The sequence below is a fragment of the Dioscorea cayenensis genome, chromosome 17 (assembly GCF_009730915.1).
Source record: "Dioscorea cayenensis subsp. rotundata cultivar TDr96_F1 chromosome 17, TDr96_F1_v2_PseudoChromosome.rev07_lg8_w22 25.fasta, whole genome shotgun sequence".
NCBI lineage: Eukaryota > Viridiplantae > Streptophyta > Magnoliopsida > Dioscoreales > Dioscoreaceae > Dioscorea > Dioscorea cayenensis.
The window spans coordinates 6,381,339-6,409,232 of record NC_052487.1 but is presented as its reverse complement, the minus strand read 5'-3'; the positions used below and the strand labels follow the sequence as shown (position 1 = coordinate 6,409,232).

The 27,894-nt window shown below is 40.4% G+C and overlaps 1 protein-coding gene across 2 annotated transcripts; it reads right to left on the bottom strand.

Moving 5' to 3' along the window:
* Nucleotides 1-1,004: 1,004 nt before the first annotated feature.
* On the bottom strand, nucleotides 1,005-3,408 carry LOC120280262. 2 transcript variants are annotated; one of them, XM_039287037.1, is made up of 3 exons: nucleotides 3,204-3,408; nucleotides 3,042-3,105; nucleotides 1,005-2,207 (listed from the first exon to the last, which is right to left on the bottom strand). In XM_039287037.1, exon 3 carries the CDS (start codon nucleotides 2,158-2,160, stop codon nucleotides 1,126-1,128), a length of 1,035 nt encoding a protein of 344 aa, XP_039142971.1. In that variant the 5' UTR covers nucleotides 2,161-2,207; nucleotides 3,042-3,105; nucleotides 3,204-3,408; the 3' UTR covers nucleotides 1,005-1,125. The 2 variants fall into 2 exon arrangements, with proteins under 2 accessions (XP_039142971.1, XP_039142973.1); XM_039287039.1 differs by lacking the exon at nucleotides 3,042-3,105.
* Nucleotides 3,409-27,894: the final 24,486 nt, after the last annotated feature.

The window sequence follows — 27,894 nt, the reverse complement described above, 5'->3', positions numbered from 1 at the left end:
AGTATAAAAAAGAATATCAATTAAATCTAATTAAGATTCATCTCTCTCTCTCTCTCTCTCTCTCTCTCTCTCTCTCTCTCTCTCTCTCAATATTTGAGATATATAAAACTATTTGATAGTAGATACAGATATTATTTTTTATTCTATACATATCAATTCATATGGACATTTGAGCAAAAAAAATGAATATCAATTAAATCCAATTAAGATTCAGCTCCCTCATTGTTTTTTTCTTTTTTCTTTTTTTTAAAAAAAAAAAAATAACGACCATTAAAAGATCAGACAAGTCTTTCAGCACACCTCGCATAAATATCCTATCACCTACCCTATATGTGTATTATGTTGACGAAAATGAGAATTATTAGTTATTCAGGTGCTGCTTCTCCGCCAATCATGCATAAGCTAATTGTTTTTGCCCAATGTACATTGAGGTCTAAGTAACACAAATGTATATCAGACGGAAGAAATTGAACAAGTATATACACAAGCTCCAGTGCAGACATCCAAACCTCATACATCCAAAACAATTATATTCCTCAAGTATCCTGAAGGTGTAACATACTCACTGAACGCTAGAATCAATTATTAAAGAATTGAAAACAAATACAACCTTTAATGCAGACATGCATGTAAACCTTATTATCTACCCAAGGCGACATTTCTCAATCCTCGAGTATCCTTAACATGTTAAAATGAAAATGAACGAATCACAATAAATTTCGAATGCAAGAATCATGATCAACATACAAGTAAAGAACTGAAAGAAAAAAGAATGAAACAATTATTTAAGCATACAGCAAGATTGCTAGCATTCATAAACTACAACACAGAAATAAAGTGAGCACTTGCCCGAGCACCTTGTATAGAACTGAAAGAAAAAAGAATGAAACAATTTATTTAAGCATACAGCAAGATAGCCAGCATTCATGACCCACATTACAGAAATCAAGAGAGCACTTGCCCGAGCAGTTAGCGTAAGAAACACTCACTGAACACTCTAAATCAACAAAAGTTAGAAGAGACTTCAAATGATACAAAGAATGTAACAATCATCTGTTTATCCATCAAAGCCTCACAGCAAACAAACAACATGGAGAGCTTGATGATCAACATACAAAACCAAAGCTAACAAATCAAGAAAGAATCGAACTGTATGTAATCCACCCCCCCCGGTCTCCATCCAATTGGCCAAAATGCAGACAACCGAAGCAGCAGGTGTAATGGATAGTAATCATGCAAAAAAAATCGAGCATTTCGTAATTTTACTGTTAACTCATCTGGAATCAGCAAAAACCTGTCTTTATGCCAGTGAAATGGCGGATCAAAGAGATGTTGATCATAGTCACCCATTTGGGTGGGACTCACGCTTGTAAAACAGAAAGTGCTTTTCCTGACAGAGGATGTGATGAGAAGAAATAGTGTCCCATCGTGGTCTTCAAATGACCTCAAGAAAAAGGCTGGGTCTGAAGACTGGAGTTGATTCAAGCCCGGTAATAGTATATCCACATCCAAATGTTTTCCATTCCAAAGATCAATTTCTGAAAGTACTCTGCCAAAGTTAGCATAAAAATGACCCCCGATACTCACCACATCATCAGGTCTGTCATCTAACCTGAATGAGTGCCACTGATGCTCTTTCATAGGGCATATAAAGTAAAATGTCTTTCCTTGATGATGCGGGTAGTAAACAACAACCAGGTTATCGTTGGGGAGGCGGAATGGCTGCTGGCTGAGAAAGACACGTCCAATTCGTCTTTCACGCAGTGATGGAAGGTTCAATAGTATTTCATCAGAAAAAGGTTTGATGAGTATTATACTAAGTTTTTTATTGCCATTTTTTCGAAGAGAGTACTTCCCTAGGAAGATACAGCCATGAGATGAACCGAGGTAGTACGACCTCGGAAGCCCGTAAGAGATGATGGGCCCAATGGGGATGATCTCTTTGCGGACAAGATCAAAGAGCGATAAACCCTTTATTGTACCATCTTCATCCTCAATGTCAAGCAGGATCAGAAGTGGGGCGTTTTGGCGTTCTTTTATGCTATCGAACCAAGCCATACAGACAGAACGCGCACGGACACAGTCAACAGCATTGAGATATTTATCCATCTCATCGCTGAATAAGCTGGGGATTAAAGTCCAATCCAGCTCTTTGCTCATCTTGAGTTCTTTTTGACCTTTGATGGGAAGAAAAGCTCAAGTGCACACTGAGAAGAACACAAGAAACCAATAATAAGAAAAAGAGAAGAGAACAAAAGAAAGCTTCATTCTTCGGTAAAAATCGCAGGAACAACATAATCAAAGAAAATCAAGCAAAAATCGCAGGGGAAAAAATATAAATAACATTAATATTACCAGCAAATTAACATTTGATGCAAAATATAGAACCAACCAAAACGCCAGAAGCTTATGAAAGCATTGAAAAAGAAAAAAAAACTGAAAAATGGCAGATCACCATGCTGTTTTGAATAAGAAAAAGAAATTCACATCTCTCGCAACTATGCTGCTCTTCCTGCAAATCATATAGCAAGGAAGCCCTTCATTGCAGCAGCCACACAAGAGAGCACTATAGAAACAATTTCAATCTAATTGATAGAATGATCCACAGCCAGATAACAATGATATAGAGTTAGAATTACAGTAAAAATCGCAAGGATTATATTACCAGAGCTCAAATTGATAAAACAATAAATTGAACCAAGGATCAAAATCTAAAATTACAGAAAAAAAATTGCAAGAGATCATGAGAACAATCAGCAAACCTCTAATTAATGATCTAAAGCGAGAGCAATATTTTGTGACAAAAAGATTCTTGTCCTAAAGATTCACGTCCTAAAGATTCATTCCCTAAGTAAAAGGAATGCAAAAATTCTCCACAATAATTTTTTTTTTCCAAAACTTTCTTTTTGCTTAAAGACACACCATCCACCATCAAGCTCTTAATGTCGCTACAATAAAAAAAATGAAATTTCAAAGAAACCAAAGATCAATCGCAAGAAACAAATATTAAATTAACAATAAAACAGAAATAAATTATTAACCTTAGATTTCTCCGAAAGCTCTCACTGGATTCTCCGAGCAAGATTGCAAGAACAGCGTTTTAAACTAGGAATCAGCAGCCAAACAACATAACGAATCAAAAAATCAGAGATTCCACAATCAAAATGACAAATTATACTAAAAGGAAAAAAATTCTTAGGTACCCAAGAGACTTCGAATCGATTGTCCGAACAAGAAACAGCAAGAACAAGTTTTCGGACATCCAGCTGCTGCGACAATCTTCGGTGGGAAAGCTCGAAAGAGGAAGACGAGAGGGAGAGAGGAGAAACGGGTCTCGAGAGGGAGAGCCGAATCGAAATGAGAGGGAGAGAAGAGAAACGGGTCTCTAGAGGGAGAGACGAATCGAGAGCAGAGGAAGAGTGGGACAGTGTTGAAGAGGAGATATGATGGTCTTCTTTATGATGGATTCGGCGCATCTGACCCGCACGTGATAAGTGAGAACAAGACCTTTCTCCCTTAATTTGTTATGAAAATAGAATCTAAGGGCATTTCACTTTGATGTAATTATTTTTAAATATGAATAAAAAAATCTAAATTTGATTTAAATATTAAACATGTTATAAGAAATAAGAATAGAAAAAAGGACATTGAAGTTTATAATTTATAAACTATAGCAAATGCCTGTTTGGGACATGTAGGTTTTTTTCAAATACAACAAGCGGTATCAAGTTGTGTGTATGGCTAAGAATTGGTTAAAAAACTCACACATCCTCACCCAACGACATTGGGTTCAGGTTGTAAGGCTAAGCTCATAACCACGGACCTGTTACCACCAATGTGTTTGGTGAGACTTGAACTTGTGATTTTTTGAAATGTCTGTTAGTTCCTCCGGTGTGGTTTGTGGGTATTAAGTAACACTTAATCACTCATAGAAGTCTCACACAAACCAATAAAGAAAAAGCACACAAACAAACACAAGGAGACACACAACGTTGATAACCCAGTTCGGCGTCCACTCGCCTACGTCTGGGGGGCCAAGCCCGGAGATAAACAATCCACTAAAAGAGGTAAAAATAGATGAGTACAAACACTTGTCACTCACACTCTCAACAATGAAGATCACTACCCTCTCTAGATTGTTTGGTGCTCACACACTCTCCTCAAAGAGTCACTCAAGAGTCACAACTTACAATCTACGAGCAAGGTAACTTATATAGACGCCTCAACGTCCCAAATATAGCACATACCTCTTTTAGAATCTCCGCGGCTACTAATTTAAAAACCTGCCGAAATTAGCTGTTGCAACTCCTGTTGTAACATAAGTTGCAACATGGCCCTGACTGCTGACTTGACTGAGTTCTGGTTACGTTGCGGACGACCTCAAGACCCATCAACCTCCCGGTCATGCTTAGTCCGAGTCGATGCAGCCAAATCTCCCGATCCCGACTGCCGGCAGCTAGCCTACCTCCTCAGTTCCTCATCACGCAATCCCCTCGCAAGGGGCGCACGTCCTTGTGCGTCTTCCATGAAACTTGCCAAATTTTCCTAAATTTGGTCTTCAAAGATTCTCCAAACTTGATCTTCAATTCACCCAAGTTTGGTCCTCAAATCTTGCCGTTAATAGACTTTAATGATTCTCATCAAGGATTCTTCAAATCATATCTCCTTCATGCCATGAATAGATCTTTCTTTAATTTAGCTCCACCATATTTAGTCTTCAATCAAATCACCTAAATATGGTCTTGATATGATCTTGTCTTGTAATGCATTGCCAAAAATAACTCCACCAAGATCTTTAAGATAGCTTCACCATGATCTTCAAGATATTTGGCCACATGTTGTAGACTTACTAAAAATATCTCCACCATGATTTTCAAGATATTTTCCTTGCACTCCAAGTCTCCATGCCATGTCACCATGCTTGCCACATCATCAATTATGCTTTGTCACCTTGGTTGCCACGTCACTTGGTCTAGGTGTCAAATCATGCCAATAAATAGTGCGGTTGCACTAACAATCTCCCCCTTTGGCATAATTTGACACAACTGCTTCTGCACCCAGACTGACTCCTGTTATAACATTCTGTTACAACACTGACCTGGACACAGACTAAACTGACGCTATTACAACTTCCAGGAACAACATCAACTGGAGAACAGAAACTAGGACTGACACAAGATATCATCTAGTTGCTTACAAAATACTTGAGAAAATATTACAAACTGCAACTAGTGAGACAAAATAGGATTAACCATAATGAACTGACAAACATAACAATGTTCAACACAATAAGACTAAATGTTCAAATGCCCAAGAAATGAAAAATAAATAACTAGTTAGTCTGGTGCAAGCACACTTCTCCCCCTTTGTGACATAATTGATGCCGAAGTCTTCATGAACTGTTGCAAGCTTTGTTATACCATCTTCAGCAACTCCCCCTTTCTTCAGGTTTCCTGGTCTTCATCTCCCCCTGAGTCGTGGCCATTGTCTTCTCTCTTCTTCTTCTTCTCAAGAATTTCCAGGCGAGATATAATCTTCTGCTTTTGTTTGGCAATGATAAACAATTCTGCAGATAATGCTCGTTGCCTCCTCTCCACATCTTCTAGTTGCTCTTTCAACATCTTCTCATATTCTTCTTCTACCAATAGATTTGCCTCTTCTTCATCTTCAGGCATTGATGGTGGAGACACCTTTCCTACAGGTAAATCAATCTTCTTACCTGGGCTGAATAGTTTCTGAGAAATCTTCAGCTTCTTTACTGCTGTGACTGCTTCTCCCTTCCTGAGTTGTACTCCATGTTGTAACAAATACTGCGACAGCAGTGCAGGATATCCAAGTGATGTCGAGGAGTTTGTACAGTCAGCTTCTTTTACAATATTCTGGAAAATCAGCCTTCCCAGATTGAACTTCTTGCCAGTACCAACAGCAAACAATAAAAGCGCGAGCTCCTTCACTATACTGGAATTGTGTGGGGCTGGTAACCAATTCTGAATGCCAAGTCTAAACTAAACATTGTATTTGGCCGTAAGGGTGGATGCTGGAAGTCTTGTTTCTACTCCCCATGACTCCGTTCTTCCTCCAGTGATCTCTTTCAGAACTTCTTCATTCAACTCAAGCCCTTCTTCAAAGTTTCCTTTCACCTCTGGTTTAAACTCCAAGAATTTATTCAGACAAGTGGGAGTAAAAGGGATCCACTTACCTCGAACATAGAATCTAGTAATGCCTTTGTCATATGGTAGTAAATTACTGTAAAACTCTTGGACCAATGACAAACTGTAGCTTTCTGGAAATGTTGCAGACTTGTATAAACTTCTTTGTTGCAGCAGCTCAGTTAATCCATACTTCTCAAAAGCTTCTTCATCAATCATCCTTTCAACCACAACTCCTCTCCCTTCAACAGATTCAAACTTCTTCTTGGATGCTTTGTCATAAAATCTGTCTTCATCACTGTCTTTTGCCGGTTGGGTTGCTTTCTTCTTCTTTTCTTTCTTAGAGCTTGCTGATGGTTTCTCCCCCTGTTTTGCTACTTCAGTACACCTTTTCTTGTGCCTACGGGAAGCTTCTACTTCGGGATCAGAGAAAGACTTTCTTTTGCTAACCTTCTCCTTCTTCTGGGTTTTCTTCCTTGACTGGGCCTTCTTTTCAGACGCTACTTTCTTCCCTTTAGCAATCTGGGCAACACGATCTTTGAGTGGGATCTCATCAGAACTATGTGAACTGTTGGATGTTGCAGAAGATGTTATAACCGGTGTTGTGACATGTTCTGTTTCTATAGGTGCTTCAGTATGTCGGTGTAGATCACCCAGAACTTCACTTAGAATAGTAGCAGCCTCTTCTTCAAAGACTAGTGGGAGCATCCGCATTTCTTTTCTTCAAGAGTTTCTTCTGCTTGTGCTCGGTCTACTTCTTTTTCTCGCAAAGATCTTCATCCCTAGCATGTTGTTCTTCCCGAACCTTCTCCCTACTCGGAACAGAGAGTGGAGTCCACCTGTTCATCTTCCTCTGTTCTCTGAACATAAGCACCTGGAAAAGACTCACGAACCCATCTCAAGAGAACATCTCTATCTTTGACACCTGAAGGCAAGTCTTGAGACGATGTTCCCGCTTCTCTTACTTCAGCATCCTGAGAAGAAACATAAGGGACAATCGCTTTCCCAAAATCTTCTGATTCTTCACTCCTTGATGTGCTTCCTCCAGAATCAGTCCCTCTCATCCTTACTTCCGCAATTCGGGCAGCAATTTCTTGTGGGGTCGGTGGAGCACGGCGGGCCATCCTCTTTGTCCTCATCTTTTCTTCTCTGTCTTCACCTTCTCCTTTGCTTACTTCTGATTTCAAAAACAATTTTTGGAAACAAATTGGGATATTAGGGTTTTTATGCCCCCATTAATTAGTTATAACTTCCAAGGCACCCTTTAAAAAAAATCTCTTTTCAAAAAAATAATCCCTCTCCTTTTTGAATATAATTTTTTTATTTTTCCCTCCTTTTTATTTCCTTTTTTTTTTGTTTTTGATAAACTTTGAGAGACATCAAGAGATTTTTCACTCCTTGGAGTGTTTTTGCTTTGTTGACTTCATAGGACCTCGGTCAACATATTCATTGTTGTACCATAATGTTGTACTGTCTCGATTTATCACCATCTTCAAACCCCGAATTGAGGACTCTTCTTCTTCTCTTGGTACTTCACCCTTTTTCGAATCCACAATTTCTTGATTACAATAGTCTTCCCTCCGACTTTTCTTTTTAATGATTGCTTCTTCATGTCCAATTATTCTTCCACTTTTCAAGTCTTCTTTCAATTTGTTGCACTTGGGTCTTATGTGGCCGCTTTCTCCACAATGAAAGCATGTAGGCACTTCACTTTTTAGGTTCTTCCCTTGCTTTGACTTGTTTTTTTCTTTAACGCTTTTGTTGGGCAATTGACTTGACAAACACAACTCCCCGAGTCTTCCGTCTCGACACTTGAGCTTTCTCCAATATACCCAATACCATGTCGGGCTTTTACTAGTTCTTCCAACTCGAAAGAATCTCGTCAAGCTTGGCAAGACTCTTTGTTCATAGAGTCCAAGGTCTTCTCAAAGATTGAACGACTTTTTCTTTACATATACTCAACTCTTCCTCCAAGCGTTGGTTTTGTAACATTATATCATTAAATCTGTTCATTATGAGTTTATAGCTTGTGAGAAGATCATTTTCTGTTACCTCATTGTATTCACTGTCAGTTTCAGTGAATGTTGTAGCTGATGTTGCAACATATTCTGCAACAGGCGTAGATCCATTCATCACAGCAGGAAAGGACGTATGATGGTTGCTCAGACTTCCTTCATCGTCTTCTTCAGTGCTACCATCTGAGTCATCACTCCATCTAGCATTCAGTGATTTTCCTTTCTTTCTGAGAGTATTAGCACACTCGGCTTGATAGTGCCCAAAGCCTCCACATTCTCTACACTTGATCTTCATGAGACGGTCTTCAATTTCATCCTTTTTGTGATGATCTTCAACTTCTTCCTTTTCTTTATTTAGACCATCTTTTCTTTGAAATTTCTTGCCTTGTGTCTTGTATCTTCTAAGCATGTCATACATCTTTCTTGACAAGAAAAACAATTTCTCTATCCTCTTCGCTCTTCATCTTCTCGTTATAACGACTGTTGTAACTCCTTCCTGCTTTTTATCGCTTTCAACCTTCAAGGCTATATCTTCTATTCTTCTTTCAGGATTAAGGTTAATCTCATATGCTTGCAGAGACCCCATCACTCATCCAGCTTTCATAGTTGAAATATCTCTTGCTTCTTCTATTGCTCGAAATTTTTTTGCATCAAATCTTCTTGAGAGTGATCTAAGAGTCTTCCGGACTAGCTTTTTATCCGAGTACTCCTTGCCGAGCTGGTAGGCTTGATTTGCAATGTCCATCAATTTGGCATTGAACATGGCTATCGTCTCATCTTCTCCCATCCTGAGATTTTCGAACATAGTTGTTAACATTTGAAGTTTGGATTCTCTTACCAAGTTGGTACCTTCATGTATGGTTTGAAGAATCTGCCAAGCTTTCTTGGCACTCTCGCATGTTGCAATATACTTGAACTGGTTCTCATCAACACCCCCAAAAATTGCATTGAGAGCTTTTCCATTAGCATTAGCTTTGCGCATATCTTCGACACTCCAACAGCTTTTCTTCTTCATGATCACATTCTCATCTTCATCAACTAGAGTAGGAGGAGACCATCCTTCTTCTACAGCAATCCATGCACTCTCATCAATGGACTTGATAAACGCCTTCATGCGTGCCTTCCAATATGGATAGTTGGATCCATTTAGCAACGGTGGTCGTGTGACGGAAGCTCCTTCTTTTCCGGCCATCAATGGAAAACGGCGACCAAGTCTCTGATACCACTTGTTAGTTCCTCCGGTGTGGTTTGTGGGTATTAAGTAACACTTAATCACTCATAGAAGTCTCACACAAACCAATAAAGAAAAAGCACACAAACAAACACAAGGAGACACACAACGTTGATAACCCGCGTCAGGCTCCACTCGCCCTACGTCCCGGGGGCCAAGCCCCGGAGATAAACAATCCACTAAAAAGAGGTAAAAATAGATGAGTACAAACACTTGTCACTCACACTCTCAACAATGAAGATCACTACCCTCTCTAGATTGTTTGGTGCTCACACACTCTCCTCAAAGAGTCACTCAAGAGTCACACCTTACAATCTACGAGCAAGGTAACTTATATAGACGCCTCAACGTCCCCAAATATAGCACATACCTCTTTTAGAATCTCCATGCTACTAATTTAAAAACCTCGCTGAAATTAGATGTTGCAACTCCCCGTTGTAACATAAGTTGCAACATGGCCCTCGATCGCCGACTTGACCGAGTTCTCAGTTACGCTATGGACGACCTCAAGACCCATCAACCTCCCCGGTCATGCTTAGTCCGAGTCGATGCAGCCCAAATCTCCCGATCCCGATCGCCGCAGACTAGCCTACCTCCTCGCCTCCTCATCACGCAATCCCCTCGCAAAGGGGCGCACGTCCCTGTGCGTCTTCCATGAAACTTGCCAAATTCTTCCTAAATTTGGTCTTCAAAGATTCTCCAAACTTGATCTTCAATTCACCCAAGTTTGGTCCTCAAATCTTGCCGTTAATAGACTTCAATGATTCTCATCAAGGATTCTTCAAATCATATCTCCTTCATGCCATGAATAGATCTTTCTTTAATTTAGCTCCACCATATTTAGTCTTCAATCAAATCACCTAAATATGGTCTTGATATGATCTTGTCTTGTAATGCATTGCCAAAAATAACTCCACCAAGATCTTTAAGATAGCTTCACCATGATCTTCAAGATATTTGGCCATATGTTGTAGACTTACTAAAAATATCTCCACCATGATTTTCAAGATATTTTCCTTGCACTCCAAGTCTCCATGCCATGTCACCATGCTTGCCACATCATCAATTATGCTTTGTCACCTTGGTTGCCACGTCACTTGGTCTAGGTGTCAAATCATGCCAATAAATAGTGCGGTTGCACTAACAATGTCTAATATCAATACTTTTCACAGCGATCTCAATGTCGTTAAGGTATGAACCCTTTGTTTTGGTTATGTAATTTAAAGTTAACTTATGATTACATAAAATTATTTATTTTAACTGCTAATAAATAAATAGTCCCTCTAAAGTTAAGGTATTCACAAAAAAACTCCATGACTTTGAGTATTTCGGGAGGATTTTTTGTTTTTCTGACAGGTTACTTTTCCAACCTTCTGACATAAAGGTAGCTGATATTGAGAAGATTAGTTCTCAGTTTTTTAAGCGGAAACATATAATTTTAAACAGAAACATCAGATTTTAAGTGGAACTCATAATATTAAACAGGAAAATGTAACATATTAAATGAAAACTCATGTGGTTTTACATAAACATGCAATATTAAATAAAAATTATAAATATTAAGCGGGGAGTTGAGAGTACATATTATAAGATAGAATAAACTGACGGAGTAAGCTGTAGTGACGGAAAGGGAAGTGTACTTAAAAAAAAGTCGATCTGCGAAATTTAAATGTCAGAGGGTATGTCTAGGATGGTTCTAAACTGTTAGGGATTTTTATTTCATTTTCCCTTATTTTAATATGTTAATTTTTTATTTCATACTAGAATAAACAAAATAAACATATATCTGTGTGGGGTCCTTTATTCTTACCAAGCCTTTAATTAGGGTCAGGTGATAAGTGTTTGTGTATAAGTAATATGAAGTATTCTTTTTTTACATTGAGCATTATTTTTCTCAGATTTTATCGCTTATGCATGTATATTTATGTTCTTTTGTGCGTTTAGGATTGTGGAGACAATTGTGGAAAAAAGGAAGCAAAAGTAGATCGTTAATGCATTTGTTGATGAAGTCTTGGATTGAACAAATGTGAAGACACAAGTTGTGCTCAAAGACATGTGAGTGTGTACCAACCTCCATTATGCTCAAGCGAACACACAAATTGTATGGGCACAAAGGCAGTCACACTCATGTGTTCTGACTTGGGCAATACTAGCAAGATCTTCATCAATGTGGTTTCATTGAAGACGCGACACGATCTACTGCATGGATGTGTGCCCATTCATGTGGACTCGATGAAAAGAGTGGATTCGGAAGCATTTTGGCGAAGTACTGCAACAGTTTATTATAGCAAAATCACTGCAGCAATTACTGTTCACATATGGCAGGAAAACAATTTCTGGAAATCCACACAGCCGTGTGAAAATTCCACACACTCGTGTGAATGCCCGATTCCAGCCCCTATAAATACCGCTATTTGAGACGTTTTGAAGAATCTTCTTCCTATCTTTTTCCCACCTTTGGAGGTGCTCGCGACTAGGGTTTGGAAAAGCTTTGGCTAGGTCTTTGGAGTGGGTGTACGACCTTCGACATCACGTTCCTTTGGAAGAGAGTTATTGGGGGAGCTTTCGTCGGCATTGATTTGGCGATGTGTGCCTAGGCTTGACAAGGGAACCCTTGGAGAAGACGAGGCTGCTCCGCAAGACCATTGATACGGACTACGAGGGGGTTTTATCTATGTATAGCATACTTTTACTTTCGATTTCATTATTGATTATATATTGCTCATTGACCTTTATTATGTTTCTTTAATTTATGTTTTAATTGAGTTCCAACCTTCAATGCTTATTGAATTGATTTTCCCTTTCCCTTTCAGTGTAATTTATCCTACCTCCACATTCCAAGAATTCTTTGCAGTCACAACTTAATTGTTTTAATTTGTTTGCTTTTAGAATATCTTGTGGGCCAAATTTGGGCGGTGATCCCCATTTGTTTGTGAATAATTGGTTATGGAATTTTAAGTCTTCAGTGTCACACACTTGTGAAATCTCTTTCTTCATCATCATCAACGAAATATATATATTTCTCTTTATCACTTCATTTCAAATATGTATATATATTTGTTCAAAAATTCTTTTTTTTCTTCACTCAGATAACTTTTTTTTTACTAGTTAAGAGTTCTTCTTAATCCATTTGAGAGATTTTTTTATTTTTATTTTTTTTACTATTTTTATTTAGACATGAGGTGCGAGCATCATTAAACAGTTTTTAAGAAAAAAACCTCTATTGGCCCATGTAGGTCTCGAGAGGGATGTTGTTTACTACTACTTTGGACTACACAAGTGTCTGTGGTCTTCAAGAGGTTTTTATACTCAAGAAAATCTCAAGAGGTTTTCCACACTCAAGAGAATCTACAGAGATAATGAAAAGACTCTCACAAGGAGGGTTCTCACCACTGCTTTAGACACAACAAGAAATAGTGGTCTTTAAGAGATTTTCACTCACTCAAGAAAATCTCAAGTGATAATGGAGAAACTGTCAAAATAAGGGCTCTTTACCACTAGTTTGGACTCAACATGAGATAATGGTCTTCAAAAGATTCCCACTTGAGAGTTCTCTACCACTATTTTTGGTTCAACATGAGAAAGTAGTTTTCAATATATTTTCTACTCAACTCAAGAGAGTCTTAAGAGGTAATAGAAAAAACTCTTACACAAAAGGTTTTCTATCACTACTTTGGGTTCAACATGAATTGGTGGTCTTCAAAAGATTCTACACTCAACTTAAGAGAGTCTCGAGATAATGGAGAGTTCGTGGTCTTCAAAAAAATTTCTAGGAGCTCTCACAAGGAGGGTTCTCAACCACTAATTTGGATGGTAGTCTTTAAAAGATTTTCCACTTAGTCAAGTGTGTCTCAAGAAGTAATGGAGAAACTCAGACAAAGAGGGTTCTCTATCATTACATTGGACTCAACATGAGTTAATGGAAGTAGACCTACAAATTTATGAGAATGGCTCTCAATTTTACTAAAATTCTCATTTTCTCACTTTTTTTTCCATTATAACCCTTCTTGAGTCATTTTTGCATATTAAACCCCTGTTATGAAAATAATACTTTCCTAGTTTATGAAAATAAAGCCATAAAATTTTCACTTTTCACATTTTTTCTTAAAATTTATAATAAAACCCAAAATTTCATATTCTTCACATTTTCTCTATATTTTGTAATACACCCCAGAATTTCTTTTTTTTTTTTTACATTTTTCATATCTTTTTACTAATAAACCCAGGTCTTCTTTTGACATTTTTTCATAAATTTTCCAAACAAACCCATTAATTTCACTTTTTTCTATATTTTTCCTAGAAATTTTGCAAGCATGACAACTTACATGTACTATCTCACAAATGGCTTGAACAACCGAATGAAAGACAGAAAGAAGTAATAAAAAACCTTATTTCTGACTCTCTGAAAATTTATGGGCATAATGTCTTAATAATATATAAATGACAAGCCTAACAGGGAAGTAATCATGCTTAAAATCTTTTTGAGATTTCATCTATTCATGAAAGTAGACTTATGTTGCACAACCTAATAAATCTTCCAACACTAAAAGTACATACATGCATGCCATCATGGGGTCAAGTATGAGTTTATCATGAAGACAATATTTAGTCACAACATGCATACATGAGGGATGGGAAGCTACACACATTATTAGCAAAGGAAAAGGAACCCAACAAGCATTCACATTATAGAAGACCAAAGGTAATGTCTGGCATGAAACATCACATAAGACATGGGATAAGGTTTTCAACTATGGCGTACAAAGCTTTTACTTCATGGATCATGTAATACATATTTTATCTCAAATAGAAACACGACGTTTGGTGAATTTTTCCTACTCAATGTTGAAGCTCTTAGTTAATGTTCTGCTCTGTGTTGTCTAGAGGTGTAAACGAGCTGAGTTAAACCAAGTATCACGAGGCTCGAGCTTGGCTTGTTTATATTCATCAAAGGCTCGAGCTCAGCTCGAGCTCGTTCAAGCCATGTTTTTTATGATCAAGCTCAGCTCGCTTAAAAGCTTGACTGCAATAAGCTCTAGGGACACCTAAGAGTGAAACCGATTCCAAAAAATAGATCCAACCCTATTTCTAGGCGAAGGATCCTTAACCCCCTACAAGGTCCCGGTGGAGAAATCTATCAATCTCACACCTCACACCAAATATGGTTGCATAGAGTTTAGGGAATACGGAGATAGGAAATACTCAATCAGAAGGGAAAAGGGACACTCTACTATCTCATGACTCACCCTCTCAAACCTCTTTAACTTTGGTGTTCTAACTCTAATGGAGACCTTTCTTTCATCAAAGTAACAAAATCATGTAAGATGAATCAATCACAAGATCAATATAACATGCAAGCTATGAAGCCACAAGGTTAAAACTCAAATCAACTTGGATTAAATAGAAACATAAAGCAAATCAATACAAAAGAATAGATCTGATAACGCCCCTTGTGTGTGACCCGCAAGTGCACAGGTTTGTCGAAGTAATAAATCCCAGGTGAATGGGTATCGTATCCACAGGGAGTAGGGAATAAAAATACTAATGTAGCTACTTAACCAAGCAAAGATGGAATAATGATTGTGTTTATAAAGTGTGATGTAAACAAGAATAAAAGAACAAGAAAAAGAAGCACAAATAAGTGAGAGGAAAGGTAATCGATATAAAGTGGGTACTTGACACGCCCGCATATGCGTATGTGTACCGCAAGTGCACGGGTGTCGAAGTAATAAATACCCGGTGAGTCGGGTAGTCGAATCCACAGGGAACAGGGCTACTAGTACTAACTTCTTCTCTGCTATCTAGCCTAATGATAATGGGATAGTGTGGTGATCTAATGTGCGAAGAGATGAACACCGGAGACAAATATGCAAGGGTAAAATGGAAGAAGAATCTCAATCAGTAAAAGTGGGGTATTCGGGCATTGCTCCCCTAGGATTCGGTATTAGGTACCGGATAAGCAAAAGTGTTTCTATGATGAGTAATTTAAGTCGTGGAAATCCAAACATAATCGGGTCTATCTCTAGATCACCGATACTAGTCCCCTACGAGGTCCCGTGGAGAAATCGCTCAATCTCAACACCTCACACCACATATGACCGCAAAGCACTCTAGGGATTCCAAATTGTGTATCCAATTCCTAAAGATTGATCCAACCCTAATTCCCGGCGAAGGATCCTAACCCCCTACAAGGTCCCGGCGGAGAAATCGAGCAATCTCACGCCTCCCACCAAATATGGTTGCATAGAGCTTAGGGAATGGAGATAGAATACACCAATCGGAGGGGAAAGGGGATACTTCACTATCTCATGATTCACCCTCTCAACCCTCTTCAATCTTGAGGTTCTAACCCTAATGGAGATCTCTCTCCCACCAAGGCAACAAATCATGCAAATCCAATCAACCACAAGGATTAATTAAACAAACAAGCAATGAGAATACAAGATTAAAACTTAATCAAACTCGGATTAAATAGAAACACTAAGCAAATCCACAAAAGATGAGAATCCTAGGGTTCACAAGCCCAAATACCCTCTAGGGTTTTAGCTCTCCATGGAGCAACATACAAAACACACCATCAATGAATGAAAGTACATTAAAACCATAGAAATAAACCCCCTTATGTATGAACTGATGGCCTTGATGGAGAGCTTCGACGTCTTGAAGGACCCACTCCGAGCTAGGTTCACCGGTGGCTTCCTTGATGCTATGACGGAGGAGGAATCGATCAAAGTTGGTGACGAAGCGCCTCCAAAGCCGCAGAAAGACCTCCTTTTCCAAACCCCTAGCCGCCTCACCCCTCAAGAGCCGCACAAAAGATGAGAAAGAATAGGGCAAAACGGCTATTTATAGGCCTCACAACGCGTCCCGTCACGCGTGCTCCCCCACGCCGCGCTGCGGCTGCGGAATTTCCACGCCGTCGCGCTGAATTTCGCGCGGGCGCGTGAGCAATGCACTCGCTACAGAATTGCTCTACGTGAGTTCGCTACAAAGACTTTCGCCATGCTGATTTCCACAAACGCGATGATAAACAATCTCTCTTGAGGCCACATGTCCGGGCACACGTCCCATGTGGTAGGCTATAAAACTTTTCTTCATCGACGTATCTTTGAGAGGTCTTGCAATCTTCACAAAGAGAAGGAAAATGATGATGTGGCTGCCTTTGTGCCCTTCCAACTAGTGAATTGACTTGAATCTTCTTGGAAGTTGGCACACATCTCCATGTTTATCAACTCCTCTCGTGTCTTGGTCCTTGAATTGAACAAGAACTCCCAACATTATGTCTTTATAGCCCATCTTTGCTTCCCTTTTTACTCTTCAAGTCATTCACAACCTATATGCATAAAAAGAACACCAAATACACAATATGAGACATAAACCATAGTAAAAAAATGATGCTCAATGCATGTAAAAACATATAAAAAAATATGTCTACTCAAGCACTTATCAAACTCCCCCACACTTAAGTCTTTGCTTGTCCTCAAGCAAAAATTAAACATTAAACTCATGGAAAGAAAAAGAGAAGTGCTTGGCCTTAGGTTCACCAAATGAGTACAAGAATAAAATTCTACAGTCATGGAGAGAATCAAACACTAGACAAAACAATCAATGCTCTAGCAAACAATCCAATAAAAATTGAATGTGATAAAAATCCGAATGCGTGTGTGTGTGTGAAAAACTCAACTCATTTCAACACTATGTCCACTACCAAGTTCTTATTAACATGGGACTTATTAATAAACAGAAAGAACAGGTAGTAGCTTCACACAACCCCTAAGGTAGCCCTTTCCCAAGATGCCTCCCGAGTGGCTTTCACACTTTCCGAGGTGGTAGCTCTTTTCTACCAAGGGATGGTAGCTTTCACACAACCCATGAGATAGCTCTTTCTCTCATTAGGGCATAACAAGTATCCGACTTATGAGAGTAGCTACATACATCATGAGTGGTAGCTCTTTTCCACCCCCTATGTACAAACAACAAACAATTTCCAAAAATTTTTTTCAATTTTTTTCTGATTTTTTTCTGATTTTTATAAATAAAACTAGCATACTAAAGTCCCAAACATAATGAACTAGAGTCTTCATAGGTCTAATGAGTGAGAGAAGTGCACAAAGAGCAATCGGACAAAAATATTCAATGAAATTGGATGAAAACAAGAGCATGATAAATTCTAATGTTTACAACCTCCAAAAACTAAGAATTAAACTCTAAACCCTAAGGTGAACCTTCATTGGCAACAAGAGCATACTCATGACAACACAAGTAAAAGTCATGTATAAGGTGAACCCTCCCCCACACTTAAGATGTACATTGTCCTCAATGTACGCATGCAAGCACAATAAAAATAATAACAATGGAAGCATAATGTGTGTGGGAATGCAATTAAAACAATACTCCCCTGAACTCCTCATTAAACGTTTGGTGAAGTCCAACTCAAGGGCGTGTTGTATAGGTTGTGAAGCTCACACAACCATGGGACAACGCACATGATCGTGTCTATGACTAAATCACCATCAACATCACTCTCAAGGCCATCTGCACGTATATAAGGGGTTCAGTGAAGCTTAACAAAAAGAAAAGACATACGAGTTCTTATTAGTAAAACAAATGAAGTACAAACTCGCACAAAGATAACTACAGTCTAAACGATAAAAAAAGAAAACTAAAAATGAGAACAAAAGTAAAGAAATCTAAAGAGTCATGAGTGGGACGCCTCAAGCATCGACGTCGTCTTCTGGTGTTGCCGGTGTGCCAAAAGAATGTTCTCATCCAAGGTTAACCGTATGAAACCAAAGCATTTCGGAACAAGTTTTTCGGTCCTTGTTGTCATGCCTCGCAAATAAAGCTTCAAAAGGAAGTCGCTAAACATGAATTTGATGAGTACAGGGCTCCACGCGGGCGTGGAGGGCAAGCCAAGCACTTTTCTGGCCTTATTGGGTGCTTTTCCAGCCCACGCGGGCGTGTAGGGAAGCCACGCGCCCGCTGCGGGCGCTGCTCGTCTCGGCCGTGGCGCCACGCGGCCGCTGGGCCAACCGCGCTGGTCGGGCCAACCCACGCTGGGCGCTGCGGGCTGGCCGCAGCGCACGCTGCGCCGCAGCGGGCCGGGCCAGCCCACGCTGGCGCTAGCGCTGGCCGCCAGCGCCGCGGGCGACAACCGGTCGGCTGGCCAGCCCACGCGGGCGCTGGGACTGCGCCGCTACCGCTGGGAGCGCCGCCAAACGGTCGGGCTTTGCCCACGCGGGCGCATGGGTCGGCCACCGCTCGCATGGGCGCCTAACCATGGCCAAGAAGCCATGATTGGGCTCCAACGCTCCAAAAAGTTTTTCGATCCATACATTCTAAAGTGTTTCTACATAATTTTTTTCATGAAAAACAACACTTATAAAACCAAGAAAAACTTCATGGATTGGCAAAATAAGAGCATGGAGAAAATGGGAGAAGATGAAGCTTACCGTGCAAATTGGTGAAGGAAACTTAATGCAATTGCCGCAAAAACACTTTTAAATCTCAAAGGAGTTGAAGAACTTAGTTTTTGTGCTCAAAAAGTTTGGATTCTTGAAGATGGAGAAGTGGGACATGAAGGGTATAAGTGATGAAGATAATGAAAAGTGACCCCTCATGTTCTTATAAGCCACATGGGGGTGTGGAAATTCCACACCCCCGCGTGGGTACTGTACACGGCCGCGTGGAAATTCCACGCGACCGCGTGAGCTGCAAAATTTCTGCAGACAGTCCACGCAAGGCTCCAAACTTCAAATTAACACTAATTCTTCAACTATAAATATGAATTACTCCCTAAAACCATGCCACATACACGAAAAATCAATTTAAATCACCAAAAATTTTTCCATGAAAAACTTCAACACCAACAAAAATTCATCAAAAGCACCCACTCATGAATTTATTACTCGCAGAAATGAAAAATCTAAACTAGAAAAACATTTAAAAAAACTTGGGTTGCCTCCCAAGAAGCGCTTTGTTTTTACGTCACTAAGCTTGACGTACCTCTTCCTTACCTTATGGAGGCTTGAAAAGAGTGTGTTCCTCCCGACTAGACATTGCATAGCTACTTCCTTTAAACCAAGAGTCAACTTGCCGGGATGAAGTATTTGTTGGAGAGTCCAACCATCTTACTTTTGGCCTCCAAGGAAACAATTTGGGTTGGGAATTGTCCAAGCTTAGCACAGGTGGGTCATTGGATGGCTTCAATCTCCTACCCACATCTCCTTCCCTTCCCAAAACCTCTCTCTTGCATTGTAAGAGTTGATCAATCCTAAAGAAAGACGCTTGTTCCATTAACTTGGGGTTTGCTTCTTCTTGTGTATTTTCAACTTGAGAGGAACATGAGACTAGCAAATCCCCTTGAAAATTTCCTCGCTCACAAGCACAATCTTCATTCATACAATCCAAAATCTCAAAATGATATTCAATTCCTTTCTTTTTATTTTCTACATCAATGTACTCAATTTGCCCAACTTCTTCAATGTTGCTCATGGCCTCATCATGTCCCGGAGATACTTGCCTTGCTTGTTCAAATTCTTCTTTTTCCTTAGCAAGCATGTCCAAGATCTCTCCTAATTGATGTTCAATGTTTTTGATGGAGACCTCGTGACAACTTAATGTGGCCTCAATATTTTGGAAACGGGCATCGGTAGCTTCAATAAATCTCGGTAACACTCTTTCCAACCGAAGTACATCATCTTCAAGCTTCTCATCCATCTGAAATTCTTCTTGAGGTGCTTCCCATTGTTGTTCATCAATATCCCACAAGAGATTTGGGTAGCTCCTTTGATTTGGATGATAGTTGATGCAATATGGATTGTGATGTTGATGAACATTAACAAATTGATCAAGTTTTCTAGTGAGAGCTTCAACCTGAAAATATAAGTTTAAAATTGGATTAATCATCATTCAAGTTCCATGCAAGAAAAAGTAAGTAAGACAAAATAAAACAAAATAGAACGGTGGAAGAAGATAAAGTGAAATGGATGAAAACAAAATAAAAACCGATGAGAATGATGGAAGAAAAAGAAAGTGTGGAATAGAAAAATAAAATGAAAAATGGATAAATGGCTAGAGCAACAAAGTCCTAGCGTTCCTAGTATCCTATTCCCCGGCAACGGCGCCAAAAACTTGACACGCCCGCATATGCGTATGTGTACCGCAAGTGCACGGGTGTCGAAGTAATAAATACCCGGTGAGTCGGGTAGTCGAATCCACAGGGAACAGGGCTACTAGTACTAACTTCTTCTCTGCTATCTAGCCTAATGATAATGGGATAGTGTGGTGATCTAATGTGCGAAGAGATGAACACCGGAGACAAATATGCAAGGGTAAAATGGAAGAAGAATCTCAATCAGTAAAAGTGGGGTATTCGGGCATTGCTCCCCCTAGGATTCAGGTATTAGGTACCGGATAAGCAAAGTGTTTCTATGATGAGTAATTTAAGTCGTGGAAATCCAAACATAATCGGGTCTATCTCTAGATCACCGATACTAGTCCCCTCACGAGGTCCCGTGGAGAAATCGCTCAATCTCAACACCTCACACCACATATGACCGCAAAGCACTCTAGGGATTCCAAATTGTGTATCCAATTCCCTAAAGATTGATCCAACCCCTAATTCCCCGGCGAAGGATCCTAACCCCCTACAAGGTCCCCGGGCGGAGAAATCGAGCAATCTCACGCCTCCCACCAAATATGGTTGCATAGAGCTTAGGGAATGGAGATAGAATACACCAATCGGAGGGGAAAGGGGATACTTCACTATCTCATGATTCACCCTCTCAACCCTCTTCAATCTTGAGGTTCTAACCCTAATGGAGATCTCTCTCCCACCAAGGCAACAAATCATGCAAAATCCAAATCAACCACAAGGATTAATTAAGGCAAACAAGCAATAGACAATACAAGAATGAAAACTTAATCAAACTCGGATTAAATAGAAACACTAAAGCAAATCCACAAAAAGATGAGAATCCTAGGGTTCACAAGCCCAAATACCCTCTAGGGTTTTAGCCCTCCATGGAGCAACATACAAAAACACACCATCAATGAATGAAAGTACATTAAAACCATAGAAATAAACCCCCTTATGTATGAACCGATGGCCTTGATGGAGAGCTTCGACGCTCTTGAAGGACCCACTCCGAAGCTAGGTTCACCGGTGGCTTCCTTGATGCTATGACGGAGGAGGAATCGATCAAAGTTGGTGACGAAGCGCCTCCAAAGCCGCAAAGACCTCCTTTCCAAAACCCCTAGCCGCCTCACCCCTCAAGAGCCGCACAAAAAGATGAGAAAGAATAGGGCAAAACGGCTATTTATAGGCCCTCACAACGCTGCTCGTCACGTGCCCCCACGCCGCGCTGATTTTCCACGCGCCGCGGGTGCAGGAATTTCCACGCGGTCGCTGGAATTTCCGCCAGGGCGCGTGAACGAATTCTGCCACGAATTCGTCTACGTAGTTCGCTACAGAGACTTTCGCCATGCTGATTTCCACAAACGCGATGATAAACAATCTTCTCTTGAGGCCACATGATCGGGCACACGATCCATATGGTAGGCTATAAAAGCTTTTTCCTTCATCGACGTATCTTTGAGAGGTCTTGCAAATCTTCACAAAGAGAAGGAAAATGATGATGTGGCTGCCTTTTGTGCCCCTTCCAACTAGTGAAACTTGACTTGAATCTTCTTGGAAGTTGGCACACATCTCCATGTTTATCAACTCCTCTCGTGTCTTGGTCAACTTGAATTTGAACAAGAACTCCCAACATTATGTCTTTATAGCCCATCTTTGCTTCCCTTTTTGAAACTCTTCAAGTGCATTCACAACCTATATGCATAAAAAGAACACCCAAATACACAATATGAGACATAAACCATAGTAAAAATGATGCTCAGTGCATGTAAAACATATATAAAAATATGTCTACTCAAGCACTTATCAAACTCCCCCACACTTAAGTCTTTGCTTGTCCTCAAGCAAAATTAAACATTAAACTCATGGAAAGAAAAGAGAAGTGCTTGGCCTTAGGTTCACCAAATGAGTACAAGAATAAAATTCTACAGTCATGGAGAGAGTCAAACACTAGACAAAACAATCAATGCTCTAGCAAACAATCCAATAAAAATTGAATGTGATAAAATCCGAATGCGTGTGTGTGTGTGAAAAACTCAACTCATTTCAACACTATGTCCACTACCAAGTTCTTATTAACATGGGACTTATTAATAAACAGAAAGAATAGGTAGTAGCTTCACACAACCCCTAAGGTAGCCCTTTCCCAAGATGCCTCCCGAGTGGCTTTCACACTTTCGAGGTGGTAGCTCTTTCTACCAAGGATGGTAGCTTTCACACAACCCATGAGATAGCTCTTTCTCTCATTAGGGCATAACAAGTATCCGACTTATGAGAGTAGCTACATACATCATGAGTGGTAGCTCTTTCCACCCCCTATGTACAAACAACAAACAATTTCCAAAAATTTTTTTCAATTTTTTTCTGATTTTTTTCTGATTTTTATAAATAAAACTAGCATACTAAAGTCCCAAACATAATGAACTAGAGTCTTCATAGGTCTAATGAGTGAGAGAAGTGCACAAAGAGCAATCGGACAAAAATATTCAATGAAATTGGATGAAAACAAGAGCATGATAAAATCTAATGTTTACAACCTCCAAAAACTAAGAATTAAACTCTAAACCCTAAGGTGAACCTTCATTGGCAACAAGAGCATACTCATGAAAACACAAGTAAAAGTCATGTATAAGGTGAACCCTCCCCCACACTTAAGATGTACATTGTCCTCAATGTACGCATGCAAGCACAATAAAAATAATAACAATGGAAGCATAATGTGTGTGGGAATGCAATTAAAACAATACTCCCTCGAACTCCTCATTAAACGCTTTGGTGAAGTCCAACTCAAGGGCGTGTTGTATAGGGTTGTGAAGCTCACACAACCATGGGACAACGCACATGATCGTGTCTATGACTAAAATCACCATCAACATCACTCTCAAGGCCATCTCGCACGTATATAAGGGGTTCAGTGAAGCTTAACAAAAAGAAAAGACATACGAGTTCTTATTAGTAAAACAAATGAAGTACAAACTCGCACAAAGATAACTACAGTCTAAACGATAAAAAAAAAAGAAAACTAAAAATGAGAACAAAAGTAAAGAAATCTAAAGAGTCATGAGTGGGACGCCTCAAGCATCGACGTCGTCTTCTGGTGTTGCCGGTGTGCCAAAAGAATGTTCTCATCCAAGGTTAACCGTATGAAACCAAAGCATTTCGGAACAAGTTTTTCGGTCCTTGTTGTCATGCCTGCAAATAAAGCTTCAAAGGAAGTCAGTTAAACATGAATTTGATGAGTACAGGGCTCCACGCGGGCGTGGAGGGCAAGCCAAGCACTTTTCTGGCCTTATTGGGTGCTTTTCCAGCCCACGCGGGCGTGTGGGGAAGCCACGCGCCCGCGTGCGCTGCTCGTCTCGGCCAGGGCGCCACGCCGCCGCTGGGCCAATCACGGCTGGTCGGCCAACCCACGCGGGCGCTGGGGCTGGCCGCACGCCCGCTGGCACGCCGCCGGCGGCTGGGCCAGCCCACGCTGGGCGCGGGCTGGCCGCCACCGCTGCGCGACAACCGGTGGCGGCCAGCCCCACGCGGCGCGTGGGCTGGCCGCCGCCCAGCTGGGAGCGCGGCCAAACGGTCGGGCTTTGCCCACGCGGGCGCGTGGGCGGCCACACGCCCGCTGGGCGCCTAACCATGGCCAAGAAGCCATGATTGGGCTCCAACGCTCCAAAAAGTTTTCGATCCATACATTCTAAAGTGTTTCTACATAATTTTTTTCATGAAAAACAACACTTATAAACCAAGAAAAACTTCATGGATTGGCAAAAATAAGAGCATGGAGAAAATGGGAGAAGATGAAGCTTACCGTGCAAATTGGTGAAGGAAACTTAATGCAAATTGCCGGCAAAAACACTTTTAAATCTCAAAGGAGTTGAAGAACTTAGTTTTGTGCTCAAAAGTTTGGATTCTTGAAGATGGAGAAGTGGGACATGAAGGGTATAAGTGATGAAGATAATGAAAAAGTGACCCCTCATGTTCTTATAAGCCACATGGGGTGTGGAAATTCCACACCCCCGCAGTAGAGTCAGACACGGTCAGCGTGGAAATTCCACGCGACCGCGTGAGCTGCAAAAATTTCTGCAGATACCCACGCAAGGCTCCAAACTTCAAATTAACACTAATTCTTCAACTATAAACATGAATTACTCCCCTAAACCATGCCACATACACGAAAAATCAATTTAAATCACCAAAAATTTTTCCATGAAAAACTTCAACACCAACAAAAAAATTCATCAAAGCACCCACTCATGAATTTATTACTGTAGAAATGAAAAATCTAAACTAGAAAAACATTTAAAAACTTGGGTTGCCTCCCAAGAAGCGCTTTTGTTTTACGTCACTAAGCTTGACGTACCTCTTCCTTACCTTATGGAGGCTTGAAAAGAGTGTGTTCCTCCCGACTAGACATTGCATAGCTACTTCCTTTAAACCAAGAGTCAACTTGCCGGGATGAAGTATTTGTTGGAGAGTCCAACCATCTTACTTTTTGGCCTCCAAGGAAACAATTTGGGTTGGGAATTGTCCAAGCTTAGCATAGGTGGGTCATTGGATGGCTTCAATCTCCTACCCACATCTTCTTCCCTTCCCAAAAACCTCTCTCTTGCATTGTAAGAGTTGATCAATCCCTAAAGAAAGATGCTTGTTCCATTAACTTGGGGTTTGCTTCTTCTTGTGTATTTTTCAACTTGAGAGGAACATGAGACTAGCAAATCCCCTTTGAAAATTTCCTCGCTCACAAGCACAATCTTCATTCATACAATCCAAAAATCTCAAAATGATATTCAATTCTTTCTTTTTTTATTTTTCTACATCAATGTACTCAATTTGCCCAACTTCTTCAATGTTGCTCATGGCCTCATCATGTCCCCGGAGATACTTGCCTTGCTTGTTCAAATTCTTCTTTTTTTCCTTAGCAAGCATGTCCAAGATCTCTCCTAATTGATGTTCAATGTTTTTTTGATGGAGACCTCGTGACAACTTAATGTGGCCTCAATATTTTTGGAAACGGGCATCGGTAGCTTCAATAAATCTCGGTAACACTCTTTTCCAACCAAGTACATCATCTTCAAGCTTCTCATCCATCTGAAATTCTTCTTGAGGTGCTTCCCATTGTTGTTCATCAATATCCCACAAGAGATTTGGGTAGCTCCTTTGATTTGGATGATAGTTGATGCGATATGGATTGTGATGTTGATGAACATTAACAAATTGATCAAGTTTTCTAGTGAGAGCTTCAACCTGAAAATATAAGTTTAAAATTGGATTAATCATCATTCAAGTTCCATGCAAGAAAAAGTAAGTAAGACAAAATAAAACAAAATAGAACGGTGGAAGAAGATAAAGTGAAATGGATGAAAACAAAATAAAAACCGATGAGAATGATGGAAGAAAAAGAAAGTGTGGAATAGAAAAATAAAATAAAAAAAATGGATAAATGGCTAGAGCAACAAAGTCCTAGCGCTCCTAGTATCCTATTCCCCGCAACGGCGCCAAAAAAACTTGACACGTCCCGAATATGCGTGTGTGTACCGCAAGTGCACGGGTGTCGAAGTAATAAATACCCGTGAGTCGGGTAGTCGAATCCACAGTGAACAGTGGCTACTAGTACTAACTTCTTCTCTCGCTATCTAGCCTAATGATAATGGGATAGTGTGGTGATCTAATGTGCGAAGAGATGAACACCGGAGACAAATATGCAAGGGTAAAATGGAAGAAGAATCTCAATCAAGAAAAGTGGGGTATTCGGGCATTGCTCCCCTAGGATTCGTGTATTAGGTACCGGATAAGCAAAGTGTTTCTATGATGAGTAAGTTTAAGTCGTGGAAATCCAAACATAATCGGGTCTATCTCTAGATCACCGATACTAGTCCCCTCACGAGGTCCCGTGGAGAAATCGCCAATCTCAACACCTCACACCACATATGACCGCAAAGCACTCTAGGGATTCCAAATTGTGTATCCAATTCCCTAAAGATTGATCCAACCCCTAATTCCCCGGCGAAGGATCCTAACCCCCTACAAGGTCCCCGGCGGAGAAATCGAGCAATCTCACGCCTCCCACCAAATATGGTTGCATAGAGCTTAGGGAATGGAGATAGAATACACCAATCGGAGGGGAAAGGGGATACTTCACTATCTCATGATTCACCCTCTCAACCCTCTTCAATCTTGAGGTTCTAACCCCTAATGGAGATCTCTCTCCCACCAAGGCAACAAATCATGCAAACCAAATCAACCACAAGGATTAATTAAGACAAACAAGCAATGAGAATACAAGATGAAAACTTAATCAAACTCGGATTAAATAGAAACACTAAAGCAAATCCACAAAAGATGAGAATCCTAGGGTTCACAAGCCCAAATACCCTCTAGGGTTTTTAGCCCTCCATGGAGCAACATACAAAACACACCATCAATGAATGAAAGTACATTAAAACCATAGAAATAAACCCCTTATGTATGAACTCGATGGCCTTGATGGAGAGCTTCGACGCCTTGAAGGACCCACTCCGAGCTAGGTTCACCGGTGGCTTCCTTGATGCTATGACGGAGGAGGAATCGATCAAAGTTGGTGACGAAGCGCTCCAAAGCCGCAGAAAGACCTCCTCTCCAAACCCCTAGCCGCCTCACCCTCAAGAGCCGCACAAAAGATGAGAAAGAATAGGGCAAAACGGCTATTTATAGGCCTCACAACGCTGTCGTCACGTGCCCCCACGCCGCTGCGGGATTTTCCACGCCGCTGCGGGCTCGCAGAATTTCCACGCGGTCGCTGGAATTTCGCGGGCGCGTGAATGCAATCTCGCCACGTAATTCGCCTACGTGAGTTCGCTACAAAGACTTTCGCCATGCTGATTTCCACAAACGCGATGATAAACAATCTTCTTGAGGCCACATGTCCGGGCACACGTCCCATGTGGTAGGCTATAAAACTTTTTCTTCATCGACGTATCTTTGAGAGGTCTTGCAATCTTCACAAAGAGAAGGAAAATGATGATGTGGCTGCCTTTGTGCCCCTTCCAACTAGTGAATTGACTTGAATCTTCTTGGAAGTTGGCACACATCTCCATGTTTATCAACTCCTCTCGTGTCTTGGTCCTTGAATTGAACAAGAACTCCCAACATTATGTCTTTATAGCCCATCTTTGCTTCCTTTTTACTCTTCAAGTCATTCACAACCTATATGCATAAAAAGAACACCAAATACACAATATGAGACATAAACCATAGTAAAAAAATGATGCTCAATGCATGTAAAAACATATAAAAAAAATATGTCTACTCAAGCACTTATCAAACTCCCCCACACTCTAAGTCTTTGCTTGTCCTCAAGCAAAAATTAAACATTAAACTCATGGAAAGAAA